General features: G+C 42.1%; 4 protein-coding genes across 6 annotated transcripts; 2 read left to right on the top strand and 2 right to left on the bottom strand.

Annotated features, from left to right (window-relative positions):
- Positions 1-14: 14 nt before the first annotated feature.
- LOC108130542 (developmentally-regulated GTP-binding protein 2) lies at positions 15-1,520 on the bottom strand. The gene is made up of 4 exons (XM_017249041.3): positions 1,334-1,520; positions 1,006-1,206; positions 275-939; positions 15-215 (listed from the first exon to the last, which is right to left on the bottom strand). Exons 1-4 carry the CDS (start codon positions 1,395-1,397, stop codon positions 54-56), a joined length of 1,092 nt encoding a protein of 363 aa, XP_017104530.1. The 5' UTR covers positions 1,398-1,520; the 3' UTR covers positions 15-53.
- A 218-nt stretch (positions 1,521-1,738) lies between these two features.
- Positions 1,739-6,710, bottom strand: LOC108130668 (uncharacterized). 2 transcript variants are annotated; one of them, XM_070281515.1, is made up of 5 exons: positions 6,409-6,710; positions 4,326-5,009; positions 2,968-4,254; positions 2,316-2,910; positions 1,739-2,246 (listed from the first exon to the last, which is right to left on the bottom strand). In XM_070281515.1, exons 1-5 carry the CDS (start codon positions 6,496-6,498, stop codon positions 1,996-1,998), a joined length of 2,907 nt encoding a protein of 968 aa, XP_070137616.1. In that variant the 5' UTR covers positions 6,499-6,710; the 3' UTR covers positions 1,739-1,995. The 2 variants fall into 2 exon arrangements, with proteins under 2 accessions (XP_070137616.1, XP_017104735.2); XM_017249246.3 differs by lacking the exon at positions 6,409-6,710 and adding an exon at positions 5,413-5,717.
- A 2,050-nt stretch (positions 6,711-8,760) lies between these two features.
- Positions 8,761-15,390, top strand: ort (ora transientless). Of its 2 annotated transcripts, none has more exons than XM_043212009.2 (5): positions 8,761-9,013; positions 13,397-13,480; positions 13,543-13,997; positions 14,058-14,701; positions 14,750-15,390. In XM_043212009.2, the coding sequence occupies exons 2-5, from the start codon at positions 13,410-13,412 to the stop codon at positions 15,032-15,034; spliced, it is 1,455 nt and encodes a 484-aa protein (XP_043067944.1). In that variant the 5' UTR covers positions 8,761-9,013; positions 13,397-13,409; the 3' UTR covers positions 15,035-15,390. The 2 variants fall into 2 exon arrangements, with proteins under 2 accessions (XP_043067944.1, XP_070137355.1); XM_070281254.1 differs by having other exon boundaries at positions 13,393-13,480.
- Positions 15,391-16,978: 1,588 nt separating this feature from the next.
- LOC108130713 (serine proteinase stubble) lies at positions 16,979-22,464 on the top strand. The gene is made up of 7 exons (XM_017249308.3): positions 16,979-17,540; positions 19,840-19,926; positions 19,991-21,461; positions 21,528-21,638; positions 21,700-22,012; positions 22,074-22,173; positions 22,236-22,464. The coding sequence occupies exons 1-7, from the start codon at positions 17,498-17,500 to the stop codon at positions 22,292-22,294; spliced, it is 2,184 nt and encodes a 727-aa protein (XP_017104797.2). The 5' UTR covers positions 16,979-17,497; the 3' UTR covers positions 22,295-22,464.
- The last annotated feature ends 2,312 nt before the right edge of the window (positions 22,465-24,776 follow it).

Below are 24,776 nucleotides of genomic sequence, written 5' to 3'. Positions count from 1 at the left end.
CTAGGCTTTCGGGGTCGGTTATGATAGAATATATATTTCAGCTGCAACAATTATTACTTCTTCACCACCTGGATGACGTCCTCGTCGGCCATCACATGCGATATGCCGACGCGCTGTGGAGAGTACTTGGTGGAGGTGCCCCAAACCAGAGCGTACTTGAATTGCGCCGCCAGTGTGCGATGGATGGCGTGGCAAACGTGTTCCACACTGACGCCCTACGAAAATAATAATATTTTAATTATTTTTAGTTTAGTTTTCTGGTTTGGATCTGTACCTTTCTGAGAATAAGTCCATCGTCAAAGTCTGGCGGTGCTCCTGGCTTCTTTGTGTAGACCCTAATCAACTGTAGCGCCTCCCAGAGTGCCTCAAGCATGTAGTCCAGGTTTAGCTTCATGTTGCAACTAACAACAATGGAGTGCGGCTGGCGCGCCAGTCTGTCCACCTCCTCAATGGAAATCTGATCAATCTTGTTGTAGACATACAGACAGGGCAAATAAACGCGATTGGCGGTGACCACGTCGATGAACTCATCCTCGGTACAGTCCTCGCGGAAGAGGACCTCAGCGTTGAAGATCTTGAAGGAGTGCAGGATGGTCTGTACCATTTTCTCGTTGCAGCGTGTCAGTGAACAGGTGGAGTTGAAACTCAAGCCACCGCCCTTCTTCTGCTTAAAGTAAATGTTGGGCTTTCGCTTGTTTAACCGGATGCCCACAGATTCCAACTCCCGCTCCAGCAGCTCCCGGTGAACATTTGGCTTGGTGGCATCCAACATCATAAGAACCAAGTCGGCAGTTCGAGCCACGGCAATAACTTGTCGACCACGCCCTTTACCCTGGGCGGCACCCTCAATTATTCCGGGCAAATCCAATAGCTGTATATTGGCGCCCTGGTACTCGATCACGCCCGGAATGCAGGTCAATGTTGTGAATTCGTAGTTGGCTGGCGAAGATTAGAGTAGAATCTGGTTACAAATATTGAGCGTAGGATAGCCCTTCCAGGACTTACCTGCTTCTGATTCGGTCTTGGTCAAGGTGGACAACATAGTGGACTTTCCCACTGAGGGAAAACCAATCAAAGCCACCCTGGCATCACCACTTTTGAGGACATCGAATCCCTCGCCCTTCTCGCCCTTTTTCGACGGTTCCAGCAACTGGGAGCGGTATTTGGCCAATTTTGCCTTTAACAAGCCCAAATGGTACTCGGTGGCTGTGGGTTGGATTTAGACATTCATATTAAGTTTATATTTTTTTCAGATTCTAACCTAAATTCCGATGGCCAGCGCGGCGAATTCCCAAAGATGAAGTTGCTCACTTCTTGGGGATATTTGACTTACCTTTGTTTTTCTGGGTTCGGGCGATTTCTCGCTCGATTTCAGCAATTTTCTCGAGTATGCCCATGCTGCAGCTTGTTGTCTATGTTGTGGACCGGGCATGCAAAAATTAAAAACAAAAATTTGCTGATATTGTTGAATGCAAAGCTGTGTGCGTCAACCGGCGATTGTGCAGCCCTGAGATCAGCTGTTCCAAAACAGTGTTGCCAATTGAGCTTTTTTTAAGTATTGCTATGATACGGATCTGGCTTTTCCCGATTTAGAAATAAATTTAAATAAAAATAACATGATACAGTATGAAAATAAGAGTATGTATCCGTCTATTTCATTTAAATTAATAAAGTAGTCTTTTTGTCTCACTTTCCTTCATTCTTTTACACCATAAACCGTTACCGCTTCGTGGCGCGCTTTTTGAATTGGATTAGCTTTATTTGTCAAAAGAACTCGTAAAATATAAATAAATACGCACAGGTAAATACTGTTACAATTACAAGAAACCCCACAACACGTAAATGACGATAAATTACAATAGTGACTGTTGAGACAGAGACATCGAGAGAAAGGGATAGCACTAATGAAAGAAGGAACACCGGCTGAAAGATGGCCAAAAGGACCAAAAATCCTTCAGCTCCGTTTTGAACCTTCTTCTCATTCAGCGATTAGTATTAGTGATTGGCGTAGTAGCCGTGTCCGGAATTGCCCATAAATTCTGTCCACCGCTGCGATTCCAGCGGATCGAGCTCCGAACAGACCTCTCCGGGACGCAAAGATCTGCAGGAGCAGGTGATCCCGATGCGGGTCACCACCAATTGTGACTCATACTTAGGCAGGGCTGGCTCTGCATCCACCAGGCGCTCGCTGAGGCACTCCTTAAGGAACTGTTTGCGCAGAAGGCGCGAGCTATCGATGGTGAAGCCTGGAATGTTGAAAGCAGGATTAGGTTCAGCTCTTTCTTTTAAGGGATCCTTTTTAAAGTTTGACTTACTCTTATAGGCGCTAACTTTCTCCTCCACACAACTCAAGTCCTGAGGCGAGAATAGAGGCGGATAAGCCTCAGACTCGCGGATATTGAGCACAAAGGCAAAGTCTAGCGAGGAGCTGGCATTGCCTAGCGCCTTTAAAAGCACACCAGTGGATGAGATGGAAGCCAAGTACCAGTCTGACCCAGTTGACGTGTCGCCTCCCGATGTGACATCGTCTCCTGCGGTTGTGGTAGTGCTGGAGGCACTCGTTCCTCGTCGCTTTCGACGCCTTTTTTGCTTTTTGGCATCCGCATCCACCGCCTGCTCCCGCGCCTCGTTGTCTAGCTCCAGATCCCACAGGCTCAGTGGCGACTGGGCAGATATGGGCAGTTCGGTGGTGCTCGGCGATGCCTGTACGGTGGGCGTGCTACTGTTACTGCTGTCCAGGTCGCCACTTCTCACGTCACGATTCCCAGAACTAGGATACTTGGAGCGCAGATGGATGGGACGATCGCTCTGCTCCAGTAACGGCTGCACATCATCGTTGTACACCAGTTCGTATTCTTCGGGAACTCGAAGCTGATTTGTGTTCTCCTGCGGCAGCGGATCGTAGTCCTTCTGCAATGGATTCTTTGGGTTAGAACCCATCTTTTCTAAAAGGTTTCTTGTACTTACAAACTCCTTGGGATAACCAGCTCCCAATCCAAATGTTGGCAGTTCGTTTTCCGCTGCCTGGGGCAGTAGGTCCTGGAGCTGTTGCTCCATTAATGGATTGTGTCGATGGTGGGCTTTCGGTCGCCTGCCAGGCTGCTCTGTTCCGCTGTCACTTCCCAAGCCTGAGCTGGCGGCCACCTGGCGAAGCAGCTGCTCCCGATTTCCGGCCAACAGCTTTTTGAGCAATTTTGGATGCTTTAATGGTGACTTCTTTCCAGCTGCCGCCGGACGTATCGTGCGATTCAGTTGAACCTCCAAGTCATCAGTGCTGAAGAGCACCGCTCCGGGAGGCTCAATATGCCTGGCAATCCCGTAGAGCTTGAGGACCGTAGATTCGTTATATCGAAGACGACAGGTGTCGGCCCTAGCCTGTAGGATAATGTCGCTGTCGGGCACGAACTCGTATGCATCTCGGGCATCCATGCGATTTCGGCACTGAAGCTGCCAGTGCAGAAAGAAATCCCCTCCGAAAGTCTGTGAGATCGAGACTCCGCCCAGCAGGCTGTTGGCTCCACCCGCATCCGTCATTACCGAATTCAGGAGCGGCTTGCCAGTACTTCCGTCCAGGATTGTGGTCTGGGAGTAGTAGTATACAGGGAAGCCAGGTCCTGTGTTGTACTTCACCATGAAGTCCGTCACATTGTCGTGATTAAAATGGCCAGGAACTATGGCACTGACGCACTCACTGGCCGGGAATGTATAGTTCCACAGTCTAGTGTAATTGGCTCCATCGAACGCGATGATGCTTCTGTTAAAGGCAGCCACCACCACGTCGGATACGCCATCGCCATTGAGATCACTGAGCACGGCAGGCACCATTAGACCCGATCCTGTTTGGCGATAGAGGGGCGTGAAGTGCTTCTCACTTGTGTGCGCCATCAGCGAATGGAGTCGGAGGGAGTAGATGCCGCCGGGAGTGTTCTGGCCTCCGGTGAGTATCAGAAGCAGCTCCGTGCCATCCGCCTGGGTGACCAGTTGAATAGGCACGAACATCTCCTCGCGATAGGGCGTCGGAATGCTGCGGATGACTTTGCCGGTTTTCCCAGATATCAGCTTGATGTGACCGGCCTTCGACTCCTCGCGCTCCTCTAGATGAGCAGCTATGATCTCTGGCACTGAATCCCCATCGAGATCCCGGAGAACGTTGATGGTGTACAGGTCCATTACAATTGGTGAGTTTGTCTCAACCTCCAGCTCATGGAAACGCCAGATTACGGATCCCGTTCGGCCATTGATGGCGTAGATCATCTTGGGAAGATTAGTTATGGGATTAAATAGTACTTAAAGGACTTTTTATAAATAAAGCCTTGAAACCTTACCCCCAATCTCCCGGCTGCTACGCAGTCGGTGCCTCCATCTCCATCCACATCGGCGCTGCAGTGCAGCGAGAAAACATTGGCCACGCTCCAGGACTGCCACAAAATGGAGCCATCAAGTCCGTTGAGAGCCACCACCCCGCCCTCGCAGGGCACCTCCTCCCCCTGCATGGTAGCCTGACAGCGAGGCAACGGAATGCCCTCGTAGTGGATGTTGTCGTCTACTCCGTAGCCGAATACTATGTCCTTGATTCCATCTCCGTTCAGATCCGTCGCCCTCAGCGGGCTTTCACTGTTCATCCTTGCCAGGCTCCGGCTCCATCTCTTCTGTACGCTGATCTGTGTACAAGGCACGAATTCGCTGCCCAAAGAGCTGCCATACCCGATGTGGGAGGAACTGTCCGAGATGGCTGCCAGTTGGGAGGGATCTGTGCGCCACCAGTGCTTGATGCGTGTCAGCGGTATTGGGAAGAGGGTCAGCATCAGGGCCGCCAGACTGAGCAAGGCACAGAGTACAGTTAGAGCGGCCAAGGCATAGCAGAAGGGCTCACAGCAGCGACAGCAGCGCCGTCTTCTGTGCTGCTTCATTATTGGAGCAGAGCCGGATCCCGATCCGGTTCCACATCCGGAGCTGTTTTTGCGGCGGGGAGCCATTAAGGGTCTCTTTAAGCCCTGCTCCTCGCAGCGCTGTAAAGTTAAGCAAAATTTTAAATTTAATTTAAAAAAAAACTAATCCTTACTATCTTTGAAAGACTTTAAGATAAATTAAGGATTAAACTATGGAGATTTTTATTCTAATTTTTCATTGCACACAGATGTCACATGGAGCGTTTTGAGAAGTTTATGAAATTAAAGCTATACATTTTTATCTGGCTTTAAAAAACGATATTATTTAAGCCTTTAAATCTCTAAAACTGAACTAACCCTTCTATATAGATTCTATATATTGTGTATCAACTATATCACTCGTTTCTTATCTAACAATCTCCCCTCTTTTTGTACTTCCCCTTGCTTTATAAAAAAAAAAACAATCTTTTCCTAAAGAAAATATTAGAAAACCGAAATAGTATCCTTTAAATTTCGAACTAACCTTGGCCGACCGGGCATCCTTGATGAAAACCTCGTCCTCCACGTCGTCACTGGCATCCTCATCAATAGACGAGTCCCGTATGGCAATCCTCTTCGAGGGCACATATGGACGCAGTTTTATCATCTTGCGGTCTGTTTCCGTATCTGTTTTCGATTCCGCCCGAACTTTTGGGCCACCCAACTGCGTCTGCAAGAATGCCTCGGTTTTAGCCAGTCGATGGAAGCTCTTCAGATCCTTTGGAGCATTCTGCGGCTCCGTGTGCTCCGTGCAACTCCTACTGCAGTGATGCGAGTCCGGCGATTGTGTAAAAATCAATAACTACGTCACGGCTTTTCGCTCAGCTGTCGGTTGAGTGCCGGAGCATGCGCACGGGGGGTTGGATGGGCCGCCACCCCAGGCCCGCCGCACATAAGGGTAACCCCGCCACGTGTTGGCCGGAGGCTACAGGTTTGTTTATCAACAAAAGAGTCTCGCCCACCTGGGCGCCACACTCTCCCTCTCCCTATCTGTCTCTATCTCTGTCTCGGGGGAGAGTTTCTCTTTTCATCTGTTGCTGGACAGAGACACCACCCCGTGGCGCCCAACACCCCCTGGCAACCGACCACCATATTACCCCATGCCTGAGGAAAACTCCCCGATTAGGTTCCCCACAAGCGGTTCAATGTCCTCGCTTTGAGCCTTTTTATGAATGAAGTGGGCGGTGTTTCGGAGTTGGGATGGATTTTGAAGGGTGGAGCGGACGCGGTTACAGATTCATTCAACATGCTTCCGCATACTGCGAATGTGGGTCACATCTGCTAGGAGGCAGTGTGTGGTTTCGCAGCTCGCTGAAGCTGCCAATAAATAGTTAATGAGATGTTGTCTGCCTTTCAGCGGCAGGAAGTGAGGTGGATCAGATAGGACTGGACAATTATTTAGCATTCAATTACCATTATTTTAGGAAATATATAAACAATGGTGTTAAGTAAAATATAGAGTATAAGAGCTTAAGATTACCTCTATAACGAAAATAAAGCCATCGCCATGATCCTTTTGCATGTCAACGATGGCCTCTTGGGCGTCTAATGCCACCCAATAAACACTCATCCTTGCCGATCCTTTTTTTTATTAATTTTTTTCCAGCTACTAGAGTCTTAATGCCCAATACCTTGGATGTCCTTGGCTTGATTGACGTCACAGGTTTATCCTTGCTATTTGAAACGTACAGTCAAATACATTTTGTGAAACAAATTGCAGTTGTTTTATCTTTTTCTCTCATAATTTGTTTTACAACATTTTCTATGACGTAGCGCTTGTCAAAAGCCAAACACAAATGAAAAGTATCATTGATGGGTTTTTTTTCTTAACCCTCTATCGCTATGATAGAGCCACCACCGCAAAGCACTAGTATTCAAATAGCAAGTGCACCAAAACCTTTTGCGAATTTGCTTTAGCCACCGCCCTGGTGCTGCTGCCCTCAGCGAAAAACTTAAGAGCACCACTTAGTGGGGCAAGGAATGGGTGGCTGGGCTTGGGACTAGGCGGGATGCACTCAGAACAGGTCCAAGCTCGACTGCATCCGAATAAACTATAGAAAAATCAACGGCTTTTTATAGCTACCCTCTCAATAGAGTCTCCCCAGGGCGAGGTGTATGGTTCGTTGCGGTTGCAGCTCATTCGGGGGTGGTGGGGTGGCAACTTAAGTGTACTATTATCGCATCAGAGATAATTTAATAACGATGAGTCTTCTTCTTGCGCCGAGGCCAGAAAGGATGTGTTGCATCGGCTCGAGAGTGTTGCGGCAAGGCGTTGAGTAGTGCTTGCTTGTTGGCTCGGTTGGGAGGGGATGGTGGCAGGTAAGGGGGTTGGCCTCACATGTGTGCAACCTCACATGTCTCACAACTGTCCCAAGGTCGCCAGGAGTCCAAAGAAGGAAGCAAAATGATTTTTAATATTTTTCATTTTCAAAAAGTCTATAGAAAAATCAGTAGTCTTTCACTTATGTCTACCTTATTTATTTATGTATGTACATATATAACCCTTTATTTAAAATTTTAAATATTGATTGAATATTCGTTTCAGCCCTAAAAAGAGAGGTTTTAAAAAGTTTAAGAGGTTTAAGGATGTTAAGGGAACTCCATTGCTAATGGAGATAGCCAAGAGATGGATAGTAATATTCCAAATCCCATTTTGAGGATTCAAACTCAAACTTAGCTTTATCTTTTTGTTATATTTTTTAGACAAGATTTATATAGAATGTACTTAAAAATGTACTTAAATTAAAAATGTAGAATGTAAAACTCGATCTTAAGATTTTTAGAGAAATTTATTTTAGATGAATAAAATACAAAGACATAAGTGACATCTTTAAAAAAATACATCCATACCCTAGACTGCCATTTTTCCTCTCCGATTTTCCACTTAACTAGAACGCTTTTGTCATGTCATTAAATTGGATTTTTCTGGCTTGTTTTTCCCCAATTTGTATATTTTTATTCAGTTTCATTTAAGTACTCCTTGTGACATCAGAGGAGACACTGGGGATTACCGTGGTGCTGCATTCATTAGCCGGAGCTCTAGAGGACCCCTCCTTATGGAAGTCAGTGGCAACTGGCACCAACTTTTGATGCGACAAACGCCACTCCTGGGGCCACTTGGCAACTTGCGGAGAACTTTTTAAGAGTGGACTAACAAGCAAATTGATTGAAAAATGCTCAAAACTAAAGATACATAGTGTGAGCAAGGACCTAAGGACTCCGGAAACTGCACCGAATTTAACAAGGCAAATCGATTGTCATATGTCGGATCCGAGAAATTGAAGGTTCTGCCCTCCACATGCGGTTGTGCATCAACATTTTCCAGAAAACAATCTGGGGGACAAGGAGAAAAAATGTCGATGACGACAGAACCGAGCCGATTATATGACAAAAAAAAAAAATGGGTATGGAGGCAATGCCAAAGTACTCGTGGAAATTATGTTAAGTGACTCAGAACAAACAGACTGGTGCAGCCCTGGTCGGGGAAAGGATATTTGCCTGTCCTATATATAGGCGCATATACAAACACGCATATGTTTAGTCTTCCACCCAGCCGATAGTTCCTTGTTCTTCCAACATTAAAGTCTGCGTTTCTGGCGGCTTTCACTTTTGTTTTTCCAACCTCTGTCGTGAGAAAGGACTCACCCACACAGACAGCTGTCAAGCATCCTGCATCCTTCGTTGGTGAACATTCGGTTCGTGCCTGGCAAGGTTTTAAATTCAAATCTGTTCGCCTCCAACTGTCAGTTGCCAGTGAAAGTTCGAACAGCAAAGACGCTAAAAACGGAAAAACTAGAATTCGGAATAAAAATAAATCAGCTTTTAGCTAATTAGAAGTTTGTTAAAAAACTCTCATAGCCTGAAAAACTTTTCCAAAAAATTTATCTTTATATTTAACAAAATGATGTGCTGATTTTCACAAAAAAAGTGTGCTTTTCTAAAATGTTATTGAGTGTGGAGAGCTGATGGTTATGTAATCTCTGTGAAGATTCCAGAAATCAAACAGAAAATTAGTCCTTTTCGAGTTCAAAAGAGTGGAGGTGACTGGTGTAGTGAAGTAAAACATATACTTATCAATTGACTGTGTAAGATTTTTGAATTAATTACAATAACTCCATGTCTAATATGTACAATGTCTAATAATGAAACTAAAACAGCTTTTGCTTAAATATTTTTCTCAATTTATAAGTTTAACAAAAATGTATATATGAGCTTAAAATCAATAGTTTTCTAAATTTAAAGGAAGTAAGAATTTTGCCTTGAGGAAGTTCAACTTGCCTTGATGAAGTTTTGCCTTGATAAATACATACTATATCTAATCCTTCCAAAGAAAATAATTTATTTGTATATTTACAAACGAGTTTTTCGTAAAAAAAGTAAATTTAATAATAATAATACAGTATACAGACTCTGAAACATTTTTATTATAATAATTGAAACTATAACACAATAAATATTTAATACTAATATAAAGGTTATTGTTATTGTAGAAGTTTTGTACTCCTTGCAGGGTGGACAGACTATCACTGCAGATGACATAACTTCCTTTAAGTTCGAGAGCAAATTTAATTGCCTTAACAATAGCTACTGCTTCCGCAGCGAAAACTGAGAAGTGGTGAGGTAGTCGACCCCAAGAGACAATTAATCCGTGTTGGTCAACCACTGCAAAGGTGGTGGTGGCATCGGACTTTGAACCATCGGTGTAAAGCCATTTCCTATCGGAGTATTTATGGGTAACTTCTTCGAATAGCTGCTTAAACGTTGTGATAGGGGTCTTTGATTTTTGAAAATCATGAAGTGTAGTGTCAATGGCGGTGGAGCGTATTTTCCACGGAGGGGATGGAATGACTTTGTTCCAACGATAAGGCGATCCTATGTTGTGTCTCTTGGTAAAGGTTATACATCTTCGAATCGTAGATTGGACTTTGAATTTCCTACGGTGCTTTGAGGCAACTTTATAGTCCTTCAGCAGAATAGAGTTGGTTGAGCACATGAGTTTTGGTATTAATTTAAAGGTAGTTTGCGTGACTCGGGTTATAATGTCCGGCAAACCTGCTTCTGCTAGGATGCATTTAGTTGGGGTCGTTGGAAATGCGCCAATACTACGCCTGACGGCCGCATGGTAAGGAGGTAAGATTTTTCTTAAGTGCGATGGCGCGCACCAGCCGTAGATGGGAGTCCATAATCAATAATGGACAACAACAGAGCTCTTGTCGCTTGTATAAGTGTGGTCCGGTGGATGAGAGATCGCTTAGATGTTAAGAATTTTATAATGTTAAGTCTCTTAATAAGTTTCTTCCTAAGTTCGCTACAGTGTTGTTTAAATGTGAGTCGTTTATCAAATGTCAGGCCAAGTATTTTAAGAAAAGAAACGCGTTCTATATCTATGTCATTGTGCGATAATGGTGGGTATGTACAGCGCTTTTTTTACAAATATGAAAAACTTTACATTTATTTACAGCAAGAGTCGCACCGGAGGTGTTACCCCAGATTTGGATTTCATTAAGGACTTCTTTAAACTTATTATTTAGTGCAGTAGTATTCTTACATTTGCTAAAAATTATGGCATCGTCTGCATAAATTGCCAGTTTAATTTGCTTATGTCTTAAAATTATGTTGTTTAAGGACTGGAAGGCGATCATGAACAATACCACAGAGAGGGGCGATCCTTGTGGGATCCCATTGTGGAGAGTGTAGAATTTAGATAGAGTGTTGTTAACTCTTACTCGGATAGAACGGTTGATCATGAAGGCCTTCGCTACTTTGACGGTCTTTTGACCTACCCCCACCGTGAAAGTTGATCCAGTACTGTATGCCTCCCTGCGCGATGGAAAGCCCTGTCAAAATCAGTTGCCAATATGGTAACGTGATTTTGGTAGAAAGGGCATCCGATGCGTAATGGTGGAGATGCAGGAGGGAATCAATAGTGCTATGCTGTTGCTTAAAAGCCGTTTGGTGGGGGCTGATAAGTTTATGTTTCGTAACGAACCACATTAACCTTTTGGCAAGCATTTTTCTAAGGTCTTGCTTAAACATGGGAGTAAAGAAATAGGTCTAAATGATGTTATTTCATGTGTTGGTTTGTTAGGTTTTAGGATAGGGATAATTACGGCGGATTTCCACACATGAGGGTAGGTACCCCTAGCGAGCATAGCGTTATACATCTCTAATAGGCGGTGTTTGGCCTCGGAGGGCAACTGTTTCAGCATTGGGTATGAAATTCGGTCTATACCGGGTGTTTTTCCTTTCGCATGCTGAAGTGCATATTCAAGCTCACTAAGGGAAAAATTTGAGTCAAGGTCTGTAGAGGCGGTCGACAACTTGGTGGGTGTGTATTCCTGAGAAAGAATTACTTCTTTACGGGCCTTGTATTGGTTGGAGAAATTGCCGTCCTTAGAGTAGTCCGACCAAAAGTTCCCAAATGCATCGGCAATGTCTACGGAGTGGTGGAGGTTCTCGTTGTTGTATTTTATTGTCCTGAGGTTACTTGGAAAATTACCTATCAAGCGATTTAGGTCAGCCCAAGTTTTCTTGGTCGATGATAGAGGCGTTATATTAGAGGTGAATCTTTCATAGGATTCCCGTTTTGCTTTTTTGAATTGTACTTGAAAAGAGCGTTGGCTTTTCTGTAAGAAATTAGAGCAGCGGTGCTCTGAGTTTGTTTGTATGCGTGCCAAAGAGATTGCTTTTGTTGTCTTAAATCCTGCAGAGCTTTGCTCCACCAAGGAACATTTCTCTGATGTAGAGAGGGTTTGGTTTGAGGGATTGCTAAATTGGCTGAGGCTTTGATTCCTTTTATTATTTTGGCGGCAAACAGATTTAAGTCGTGAGTTGTAGGGAAATTGAAGTTATCTCTGCATTTGGCACGATACAGATCCCAATTGGCTTTATCTAATATGAATTTAGGGATGGCGGTATGTTTATGGGATTAGTTCGAAATTGAATCTTTGTTTTTAAAGGATAGTGATCGCAAAATAGCCTCTTTGCAGTATTTAGTAAAGAGGCTATAGCTGTTGGACAATACTATATTTTAAAGTATTTTTATTTAATTCTTTAGTCCCGATTCTTCAATATATACGTATCTGTCTTAAAAAAGTTATAAATAGTTTTATTTGTGCATAGAATTTGAAAGTAATTTATAATTGAACCATAAAGATATAATAAAATACAGACTCTTAAATTCAATGCCTTTATTATAATTTATTTTTTAAATTTCCAATTCTTTAAGTTGCCCCAATTTTATAACAAGCCGCTCATAGTTGTCCTTCTCTATTGGAGGTTCTGCCGCATTGCCAGGATTCTTTTATTGCCCGCTTTCTTCTCTACGTTCGCCATGTGGAATCGTGGGCAGAAGGAGTGGCTGGAAGGGAATCCTAGTCATTGCAAGCGCATAAAAAGGCGCATGGGCCACTTAAGGCACGGCTCTCACCCCAGCCGCCTTCTCCAGCCCTCCACCCTGTACCCCAACCGTAACCCCAATTCCTAGCCTCCCTTCCTTTTGAGTGGCTTTAATTGTGAATTAAGACGGTATTGTGCAGTGAGCAACTGAGACGGCGACAGGTATTGCTGAATCGTTGACAGTGTCCTGCGGCCAGGGTTGCCATCCTTACTGAATCCTTAATTCGGCATTCGCCAATGCCGAGGCTATTGTCGAAGGTCCCATTGTCCTGACCTCTATTTTCCCCCATTTTATTTACTAGTTTGAGCGGCATAATTGTTGCTATTTTTGTGCCAATCGCTCTCGATGCATTGTCAATGCCAGGGGGACCTGTCGAGTGTCCTGCTAGTTAGTCTTTGATCCTCACCTGATGGCAAGGTCAAGGAACAGACCAGGAAATCCTTTTTAAGTTGTTTGTTTCGATTTAGTCTTTTTTGTACCCTTGCAGATTGTATTCTAATTTTGATGAAAAGTATGCAACGAAGTAAAGGAGACATCGATACTATACAGTATATATATTTTTATAAATTCCTATAAAGTACCTACAAATTGTCTTTTGGTTTCTATCCAAACTAGTTTCTCAGTTTTAAATCTATCCAGTTCAAGCTTGGCACACATCCTTCTACCTTCTATCCTATAGCTTTTATTAATAAAATGGTTTACTCCTGTATCTTTAAAATTAAAAGATTGGTACTTTCTAAGGATTATCTCAAAAATAACTTGACTATATAAGTCTAATAGTTGCTTGTAAAGCAACTCAATATATATCTTCTATAATTTCTAAAAGAAAACAGGAAAACTTGCCCACTTTTAAGGGTGTCAAATTCAAGAAGTCAAATTGTATTGAATTTGAACATTTTTTTGCTCCTACAAGTTCTTCTTTAAAATAGTAGTTATTCAGTTTTGTTGTCTCATAAAACAAGTTTGTTTTTATCGAGAGATCTAATATTTATGAATTTATGAAAGCTACATATATTTCTACATTATAATACCTTTTATATAATAAAGAATACATTGTTTCATTAGGTAGAGTTCAGATAGCAATGGTTTTCCAAATAATTATTCTGGTGATCTGCACCATCTGCCTCAAGAATTTTGCCAAAGGAGAATTTCAGTGAGTAGAGATTAATCTATAAAGATCCACCAAAAAATCGTAACTTCAAATATTAAATCCAGGCAAAGTCTGGCTATTACCGACATCCTGCCCGAGGACATTAAGCGCTATGACAAAATGCGGCCTCCCAAAAAAGAAGGCCAACCTACGATAGTCTATTTCCATGTTACGGTGATGGGCCTGGACTCTATCGATGAGAACTCAATGACTTATGTTGCGGATGTATTTTTCGCCCAGACGTGGAAGGATCATCGATTGCGTTTGCCGGAAAACATGACCCAAGAGTACAGATTGCTGGAAGTCGATTGGTTAAAGAATATGTGGCGTCCGGACTCGTTTTTCAAGAACGCCAAGTCGGTGACTTTCCAGACGATGACCATACCAAACCACTATATGTGGCTCTATAAGGACAAAACTATTTTGTATATGGTTAAGCTAACGTTGAAGCTATCCTGTATTATGAATTTCGCCATTTATCCTCATGATACCCAGGAGTGCAAACTACAAATGGAGAGCTGTAAGATAAATAATATTTTTATTTGACATTCGATAATATTTTACATATTTTTCTGATTAGTATCTCACACCACTGATGACCTGATTTTTCAATGGGACCCTACCACGCCTTTGGTGGTGGATGAGAACATTGAGCTGCCCCAAGTGGCTCTTATTCGGAATGAGACTGCAGATTGTACGCAGGTCTATTCCACTGGAAACTTTACCTGCCTGGAGGTGGTCTTCACTCTAAAACGGCGCTTGGTGTATTATGTCTTCAACACCTACATACCCACCTGCATGATTGTGATCATGTCATGGGTATCCTTTTGGATCAAGCCCGAAGCTGCTCCCGCCCGGGTCACTTTGGGGGTTACATCGCTGCTGACCTTATCCACGCAGCACGCCAAGTCGCAGTCGTCACTTCCGCCGGTGTCGTATCTAAAGGCCGTTGACGCCTTCATGTCCGTCTGTACTGTGTTTGTGTTCATGGCTCTCATGGAGTATTGTCTGATTAACATTGTCCTGAGCGACACACCTATTCCCAAGCCGATGGCATATCCGCCCAAGCCAGTACCAGGCGATGGAGCCAAAAAAGAGGGAGATGGGAATCCACCAGGGGGGAGTAATGCGGCGAGCAGTAAGCCCCCGCCCATGCTGCCACTGGCCGATGAGAAGATCGAGAAGATTGAGAAGATCTTTGATGAGATGACCAAAAATAAAAGGGTAAGGATGAAAGGATAATATACAAAACGTAAAAATATTTATTTTCAGATTATAACAACTACTCGACGTGTGGTAAGACCTCCTCTGGACGCAGATGGCCCGTGGATTCCCCGTCATGAGTCCCGCATTATCCTGACACCGACGATTGCACCGCCACCACCACCTCCACCGCCATCGGTGCCGGAACCGGAACTACCCAAGCCCAAGCTGACACCCGCCCAGGAGCGCCTCAAGCGGGCCATCTACATAGATCGCTCCTCGCGCGTCCTATTCCCCGCTCTTTTCGCCAGCCTCAACTGCATCTACTGGATTGTGTTCTACGAGTATCTGTAAGATCGAAGCCGACTATCCCTGTACATACTTTCGATTTTGTCTTCAATTGCTATATTTTTCTGTCGCTGTCGCTCCATCCGAGTGTTAATCGTTGATTGTTCGCCTATATCGAAACATATATTGCAAATTAACTTTTAAGCTTTCACGCACAAGCTTTAAGTAAATGAATTTTAAACATAGACAATTTGTTAAACCAAATAAATAAAAAACAGAAAGCCACAAGATAAATTACAAATGATCAATTCAATTCCTAAAATGCTTAATGTTTAACAAAAAAGTAGCACCGGGTATATATTAAGTGAATTGTAATTTAATGTCTCAAACAAATGCTTTTAATTGTAAATAAATAGAGAAACCATTTAAAAAAGAGTAGTATTAATATTTGAACATAATGGATTTATTTAGAATAGTAAGTATTGGTAGCAAGGATGAGATCTAAAACCTTCTTTAGTCTTCCAGCTATACTTAAAGTTACAACTTCTTTTAGTCGTTTGGCAAGACCATTCATAATTTTAACACCTCATTTCTTCTTCATTTTATTTGGTAGTTATAATTTTATTTCGCGCTGCTTTTTCTTTTAAAGGTGCCAACATTGGGTCCAACAATGGAACTTGCCCGGGTTTCTACCTTTCGCGTTTGTCAAACAGCTGGAGGCTCTGGGTCTTATGAATACCCAATTAATTATGTTGGTCACACGCTCCACACTTTTGCCTTTTCACGGTCGTTAGTGACGCCTGAACGCAAAAATATGAAAGACTTAAATATATGAAAACAAAACTTACCAAATGACCCAAAGATAAGATGACAATTATGGCGCAGTTATCAGAACTAACTGATCAGAGATAGTTCCAAATAAAAAGGAAACCTTGTACGATTAGCTATTTAAGGCTTAAAGTGTGGTTAATTTTTTCAGGGGTTTCTCCAAAACATCGAATGATGATCAATTATATGTTTTGTGTATGTTTTTTCGCTTTAACCATTTGCATTTGAAGTAGGCCAAGCCAAAGAGTTTGGTTCGTTTTTTGGGGAAACCACACCAGCTCATGATTCACTCGAAAACCACACTGAACACGAGCCCAGTACTCGATTCCGAGACGATTGCATCGGTGGAGGCTTCGAGAGGCGGGAAAACAAGCTAAGGTTGCGCAAAAATTAATTTTTGTTTATTTAAGGCTGGGGAATACCTAATATTCGGCATCATGTGGGTGTGCTCAATGCAAATTTGTTTGGCCTAGTGGAGTAGGGTTCATAGAGTTGATCTTTCAAGGAAACTAAAAATTTGTAAATAATATTTTGTTGTTTTATGATATGATAATAATTCTTTTGAACCAATTAAAAAGGGAAAATTCCCTGTTTTAAACGCTGAGAGATCTAAGCCCCTCTGCACTCACACGAGAGACAGTATTCAGAGTCTGAAGAAAGTAAAATCCAGCTGACAACCTCGCGGCTACCGTTGCGCCTCTTAATTTCCCCCCCATTTCCCCTCAATCTTTCACACAAAGGCCGAAACGAAAACGAAACGAAATGCTTCAGCAATAACAACAATAAAGGCCAAAGCTGCCTGACAACGGTGCACAGTGGTTTTTAGGAAAGTTTTTTTATGCTTTTAAAAGGGTAAGAAAATATGCTGCATAATTTACACTCTTAAAAGAAGAGATAGTGATTTTCTTTTTTAGAAAAATTCAGTTTTAAGTTTGAACAACTATTTTCCTGTAAGAGAACATTTTAAGCCCAACAATTTAAAATAAAAGTAAAGAGTTATTAATGACGACTAGGGCTTTTTTTAGTCTTTTCAAAAATGTTGAAAACCACTGTGCAGTGCCACAAATTGTTATGTTGTTGCTGGGGTTGAGTCTCATGTTTTTGTTGTTGTAATGTCTTCGGCTGGGCCTGCGTCATTTTGTCTTTTGCAGTTTCAGTTTCAATTTCAGTCCAACTCGGGCAGCAACGGCACACGGAAGCAGGCTCCGTGCCAAGTCACAAAAATATCGCACCAAAGTCCCGAAAATAAAACGGATCGTATAAACACCCATTGCAATTGGATTTTAGTGTAAAAACGGCTATTGATAATTCGACCAGGATTCGAAAAAAGTGAAATTTTTTGCACTTCGGCCCAAACGTTTCGCAATCATTGCGAGTAAAAATAAATAAATAAATAAATATTACAAAATTCAATTAAAGCAATTGGCAGCTCGTAAAATTTTACACCAAGGCTAAATTGTGGTTTAAGCCAGGCCAAGATATCGAAATCGAAATTAACGTAGCCGCGTAGCTTAAAACTTTTTAACACTTTCATTTTCGCTGGAAGTTGTCGTTTTCGTTGGGTTCGTCATCGCTGCGGTCGCTTTATCTTTCGTCGAGTGTGTTAAATAATAGTAAACAAAAAGTGAACGAATCTACAACAATTTTCGGCAAATGTTCAACAGCTTTGTAAACTAAAAACGGAAACTGCATTTAAAGTTGATGTTCGGCAAGATGCAAACGAAGGCGTTTCTACTCTGCCTGGGTTGGTATTCAAAATAGCACTCAATAGCACTCAAATGAGGCCCACCACCAATGCTCATAACAAGCAGGGCTCAAAATTAACAGATAATTAACCCAGTTTCGGGCATTCCGAATTCATTTTCAAATTTTGTAACAATATTTTCGATCGGCTTATGGTTAATTTGTGCTAATGCGCAAAAAAAAAATGAAAATAAAAAACGTACAAAAACAAAAGACTTAGGCAACGAACTCGGAGCATCCAACGAAAGTCTGAATGCATTTGATGATTGTTGGATTTGGTTTTTGTTTTTGTTTCCTCTTGCAACTTGCAACTTTCTTTGCCACTGCCACTGCCAATAAAGCTTCCGCTCGGTGACGTCAGAGCCAAAAAACCAGCTGGCATGCAAATCACACAAATACGTTCGGACGCCAAGGCCAATCGGCGTTTGGAGAGAGCACTCTCTTCCATCCCCTCGCCCAAGTACTTGGGTGTACGTGTTTCTTGGTATTACCACAGCACCAGACTTGACCATCTATTATGCAACAACAAAAACTACAACAGCAACAAACACAACTTGTCACCGATGTTGGCTGTTTATATACGATGTTGCTGGTGCCGGCAACCAAAACTTCCCGACGAGTTTGCTGATGGCCTGACCATGAAGTGTTCAATTTTATGCTATCTCTGCAGCTTCGGAAGTTATTGCAGCTGTTGCTTGTTTCTCTGATTGTTACTGAACCTTGTCCCCCACCTCATACCGCTGGATTAGTAATTTTCCAGCAACGTCAGCGTTGACATCTCAGGTGCTTTCTAGGGGGGATTTTCACTTTCCTTTGCCATGCAATCAGTGGAAAACCTTAAAGTCTTATGAAACTCATGGCCTGGAGTTAATTGGATTAAAGTAAGGAATGTTGTGAGGCATGCAGTGAGGTTAAAATATAAAAATATAGCCCTCTATCTACGAATTATTCTTTATTATGATCTTTAAATGGAATCTTTACCTTATTTTTAGGTCATAATAAACAAAAGTGTGAACAACAATGAACCAAAAAGAGAGCATATATGTATGTATATCCATACCAAATGTGCTTAGTCTGTCTGAGGCCTTCGGGGCATTCACTTTTCCCAAGAAATCATTTCTATATAAGCCCTATAATTGGCCAATATTTCATTGTGTTGAGGCGAACGCAGGCACCAGCTGAAATACAAAATAAAGCATTGCCATTTGGTATGGGCAATTTTATTCCAAGTGAAAGTGGCAAAGTTGCAGTGCACACCTCGAAAAATGTTAATGAGCCGCGTTCGTATCTGGCATAAAGGCACAAAAAAAAAAAAGCATACAAAAAAGCAGAAAAGGCAAAATAAAACAGAAACTGTAGCAGCTTAACCCAAATCAGTGGAAGATAATCAATTTTGTTCCCCTACGCTTTGAGGTGAAATCTAAAGGCGACCTTGAGGCCCTTTTTTTCAACTTACATAAAGAATTGCCCGGGAGGAAGTTCCTCTTTTGCCGAGATCTTTCCAAACCAAAAACTGTCGAGTCATTAAGCAAAAGTGTGACAGCTCCAGGCAAGAAAACCCGAAAGCCATCCAAGCCCAACGGACTGAGATTATGTCACGGCATCAGGCCAGGCAAAATAAACACAAAACTAAGTAAACATTAACTGCTTCAGTTGAGGATCGGAGTCATAACCGGCGACATACTTTCTTATTCACAAAACAGGGGCGGGATGGGTGTGTGGAGCGGTCTGGCGATGCGTAATGCCAATTTGTGACATTATTTAACTTTGTTTTGAAGTCAGTTAGGGCAGTTGGACATTTTCAGATTCACAATTGCTTCCTGATTTTTTGTATAAGAAAAAACCTTTAAAGATATGTACATAACAAGAGTGTCATAACTGCAACACTAAAAGTACAAAAACGTTAGTTTAGTAACTATACTATAAAAACTACTAAACTAAAGAAACACTTTTTAATAAGAATACATATTCTGAGTTATTTCATACCTACAAAATAGAATTTATAATTCATTTACTGTTTGTTGGATTTATCTAACTTTGTTATCAACAATAAACAAAAAATTATCAATTAGCTTTCATTATCATAATGCAGTAATATTTTTTATCTTTAACAAAACCCGCAAATTCTTGAGTGTTTGCTTTTTCTAGGTTTCAGAAATGACTAATTTTGTTTGGAAAATGTTTATTTATTTAGAAAAGCGATTCATTTTTTCTCATATTATTTTGTTGACAATATTTATCATAATATCCAATATTTGTTGTTGTATGAATTAATTTATTAAGTATTCGTTGTCTTCTAGTTCTCTCTTCGGGAGCCTTGTTTTCCGCTCTGGCTGAATCCGATGACTCCTATGACGAGGAGCAACCTATGCACCTGACCAACGACGGTAAGTTGGATCATAATGTGATTTTTCAGTTCACGGACATTCATAACTTTAACCATTAAGGCAGCGTCTTTCTTTCAGCCGCATCTGCACGACCGTCGTCTGGGCCGCCAGTTAAGTGAGGATCTTGGCCTGAGTCTTAGCCAATCGACCAGCAGCGGAAGTGCCAGCAGTCAGTCCAGTTCCGCCTACGAAGACGAGGACGATGTAGAGGGCTCCAGCGAGTACTACGATAGCGATGAGGATCAGACGGAAGGCAGTAATGAGTCGCTGCCACGTTTGCTTTCCCAGTCAACCTTTAACCGCATTTCGGAGACCCTGGGCGCCTTAAATCATGTGGGTCACATGCTGGTGGACATGACCCGAGGGGGTCAGGAGCAAGCTAAAACGGAGGGGTTGGAAAAAAGTGAGGACAAGAGTCAGAGCGAGAGCTCCAGTACCACTGTGGGAGTGTCGACCACCACGGAAGCTGCAAGCACTTCATCCGCTCCGAGTCCTCTGGGAAAATCAGAACCACTTCCAGGGGTATCCGGAAAACTTATGGATACGCTTCCCATAACACTCTCGGCCAATAGTCTGCTGCCAGCAGGCAAGCCCGCCAATCTGAGTGTCCTGCAAGTGGCCACCAAAAGGATTGGACTGGATGACCAGTCCCCAATGTTTGTGGAAAATAAGGAGCTCAAGCAGAAGAAGAAGAAAAAGAAGAACAAGAACAAGCAGAAGATTAAGAAACCCAACGAGGAAGCTATCCAAGTCATACCAGGACTTCAAGGTGCCCAGGGATCTCAGCAATCCCAGCAAAAGATCAAAATCCCCACCACACCAAGAACCACCACAACGAGTACAACCACTACATTGGCTCCAGTCACATCGCGACCCTTGGATCAACTGGCGCTGGCTAGTGATGAGCCTGGAACTGGAAAGGATGTGGAGAACTATTGCAAGACTCCAAGTGGCAGGCCAGGACGTTGCGAAGATCTAAGCAGTTGTCCGGCTTTACTTTTGAACCTCAGCAGTCTTCGGGAATCCCTCTGTTTTAAGAGTCTCTTTGTTCCGGGAGTGTGCTGCCCCATCTCTTCGACCTCCACGTCAGGAGAGAGTTCCACCGTATTGACCACTCAGAGGCCTCTCAAGTTAACCACAAGAGCCACTCCTAGTCCGAGTACCACCAAAGCCACCCAACCAACTAAACGCACCACTGTACGACCCACACCGCGCCCCACTTCGGGTCTTGTTCTGATTCCCCAAAAGAAGCCATCGACAACAAGTACAACGACCACCACAGAGGTGCCACTGGAACCGGAGGGACTGGACGAAATTGGCAATAACATCGTGGATCCGGATGAGTGCGGACAGCAGGAGTACTCCACAGGCCGGATAGTGGGTGGAGTGGAGGCTCCCAACGGTCAGTGGCCCTGGATGGCGGCTATTTTCCTCCACGGACCCAAGCGAACCGAATTCTGGTGCGGAGGTTCTCTTATTGGATCCAAGTATATTCTTACAGCGGCGCATTGCACTCGAGATTCCAGACAGAAGCCGTATGTTTATTTATTTATGAACTAATTGGTTTTAAAATTGTGCTAATATCGTGAAATCCATTTTAGGTTTGCTGCCCGCCAGTTCACGGTGAGATTGGGGGACATTGATTTGTCTACAGATGCCGAGCCCTCCGACCCAGTGACCTTTGCCGTCAAGGAAGTTCGCACTCATGAGCGGTGAGTTAAACTTTCGTTTATCATCTTTTGTTTGAAACTTAATCGGTCTTCATTCTTACAGATTCTCCCGTATTGGCTTTTATAACGACATAGCCATCTTAGTTTTGGACAAGCCTGTGAGAAAGTCCAAGTATGTGATTCCTGTATGTCTGCCAAAGGGACTTAGGATGCCGCCCAAGGAGCGTCTGCCGGGTAGGAGGGCCACTGTGGTGGGCTGGGGAACCACTTACTATGGTGGCAAGGAGTCCACCAGCCAACGGCAAGCAGAGTTGCCGATTTGGAGAAACGAGGACTGCGATCGCAGCTATTTCCAGCCCATTAACGAGAACTTCATTTGTGCTGGCTACTCTGACGGAGGTGTCGATGCTTGTCAGGTGAGTTGTGGAAAACAATTTTACTTAGTAAGAGTATTTATAATCTGTATTTTTACAATAGGGCGACTCTGGTGGTCCCTTGATGATGCGATATGACTCTCACTGGGTTCAGTTGGGTGTGGTTTCCTTTGGCAACAAATGTGGTGAGCCTGGCTATCCAGGTAAGGAAAAACATAGATTATTATTTTAACAATGAAATAATTTAATTGCAATTATATACTAGGTGTCTATACTCGCGTAACTGAGTACCTGGACTGGATTCGTGATCACACGCGGGACTAATCAGTGTTCATCTATTGAACTGCCCGTTCCACCGTAGCCCGTAACTGTAGTCTAGGTTTAGATATGCACTAGTCTATGTACTATTAATGTCCCCTTCCCTTCTCTTCTAAAATGCAGAGTCCTATTTATTAACCACGGCCCATTGCTATGACATTAAGCATTTATTGACTAAATTATGACTAAATAATAATCAAATGATAATTTGTGAAAAAAGTAACCAAAAGCATTTTTACAACTCTTGAAATTAAAAAAATATTTCGTTGAGAGTTTTTGATGCAGATTGATGTAGAATCCGCCAACAAATCGTTTAAGGTATTCCTTTTAAGATTCGGATAGGTTTTGGTGAAGATATGGTCTTCGGAGGGGCCCATATTGCCGTTCCATGCATTTTACCCATTTTTGAAGGGGACCCTCCAGAAAATATGACAAAAAATTGAAAAAGTATTTCGTTGCTAGATTTTGATGCAGTTTGATGTAGAATCCGCCAACAAATCGTTTAAGGTATTCCTTTTAAGATTCGGATAGGTTTTGGTAAAGATATGGTCTTCGGAGGGGCCCATTGCCGTTCCATGGATTTTACCAATTTTTGAAGGAACCCTCCAGAAAATATGAAAAAAATTAAAAAAATATTTCGTTGAGAGTTTTTGATGCAGATTGATGTAGAAGTATTCCAAGAAATCCGCCAACAAATTGTTTAAGGGGACCCCCCCCATTCTCGATTTTAAATTTTGACGATTTTCAATGGGCTGGCAAATGAACATAAATTATTTTTTAGGGTTGTAACTGTGCTTACATATATTAAGACACAAAAAGGAAGAAAATCATTTCACAGAATTTTTTTTTGTTTTGTTTTTGTTGTTGTTTTTTGTGATCAAAGAAAAGCCCTTCTTTTCGGCGGCGCATGTGATTTCCGCTCACTGGAACATCTGAATCCAAAAATTCCAACGGGATTAGAAAAAGTACATGTTTGGCTCTCGTATGAACTAGGATTATTAACTTCGCTCAAAAATTAATAAAATGGTGGACCTTTGAAATTTTTTTTTGGAAATTTCCATTTTTTTCAGCCACAAATCGAGTTGAAAAGTAAGGAAGATCTTCACCGATTCGATTTATCCTAGTTCATACGAGAGCTATATATGTATAGAACAACGTGTTAAAATTTGGAACCGATTGGATTAATAGTTTTTGAGTAACCTCATGCGCCAGTCGTAAAAACACTGTTTCGAGAAAAACGCGTTTAAAGTTTTGAGATGGCTCTCGCCGTCGCCTGAGGCTTCCACCATAAATCGGCTATATCTTTAAGAGTTTTTGAAATTTTTACTTGAAATTTTCAGGGAACATTCTTGAATAGTTACAAGTTCGAATTAAATTTAAAAAAAAAAATCGATTTTTTAAAACCGAGAATGGGGGGGTCCCCTTAAGGTATTCCTTTTAAGATTCGGATAGGTTTTGGTAAAGATATGGCCTTCGGAGGGGCCCATATTGCCGTTCCATGGATTTTACCAATTTTTGAAGGAACCCTCCAGAAAATATGACAAAAAATTGAAAAAATATTTCGTTGCTTGATTTTGATGCAGTTTGATGTAGAATCCGCCAACAAATCGTTTAAGGTATTCCTTTTAAGATTCGGATGGGTTTCGGTAAAGATATGGCCTTCGGAGGGGCCCATATTGCTGTTTCATGCATTTTGCCCATTTTTAAAGGGTGAAGGTTTTGGTTTTGGTGAAGATATGACTATTGGAAGGGGCATATTGTCGTTTGTTTTACAAATGTATCAAAAATCGAGCTATTGCCTCATATTTTAAATTTCAAGAATGTTAATCTTTACTGAGTATACGAATGAGTAGTCCATGATGACTTGAAACTAATATTTTGCTAAAAATGATTACAGTTCTTACAAGAGTCGTCGAAATATACATTAAATAAGCTTATAAAATTATTTTAGAGGTTGCAAAAAAACATTACTCATTCGGGCATGTTAGAGGGATGACTTTTATAGTTTGGAAATTATAGGCTTATAAAATTTACATATTTAATAATAGAGAAACAATTATAATGCAGGGAATTCATTTATTAAGAAAACAGTCAAAATGAAAGCATTTCGTTATAGTAATAACCTTTGATTTATTTTGTTTTTTAGAAATAATTGCATTTAAATAGAATTAATCGTTTCATGAAGCAACGAAATCGGAAGGCAATGATTCGTAACTAATTGGATAAAAATACAATACGTAATTTTAGAAATGTTCACTGATGGGAGTGCCATGGCTTATATAAATACGGAAATTTATTTTAATCAGTTCATAGGCAGTTCAATTACGTTTAGCTTATGAACATAAACAAATCAAGGGAAGAACATATAAATTGGAACTATCAATCATTGGAACAATCATGGAATTATCAATGGTAATGCGATAGTCATACTTTGATAAGTTCATTCATGCCTCATGGTTTTTTATCACTAAATGGGGGGGGAATACTT

This window comes from Drosophila bipectinata, chromosome 3R (genome assembly GCF_030179905.1).
Source record: "Drosophila bipectinata strain 14024-0381.07 chromosome 3R, DbipHiC1v2, whole genome shotgun sequence".
NCBI lineage: Eukaryota > Metazoa > Arthropoda > Insecta > Diptera > Drosophilidae > Drosophila > Drosophila bipectinata.
Note: the sequence above shows the minus strand (reverse complement) of the source record. Positions and strands in the feature narration are given on the sequence as shown.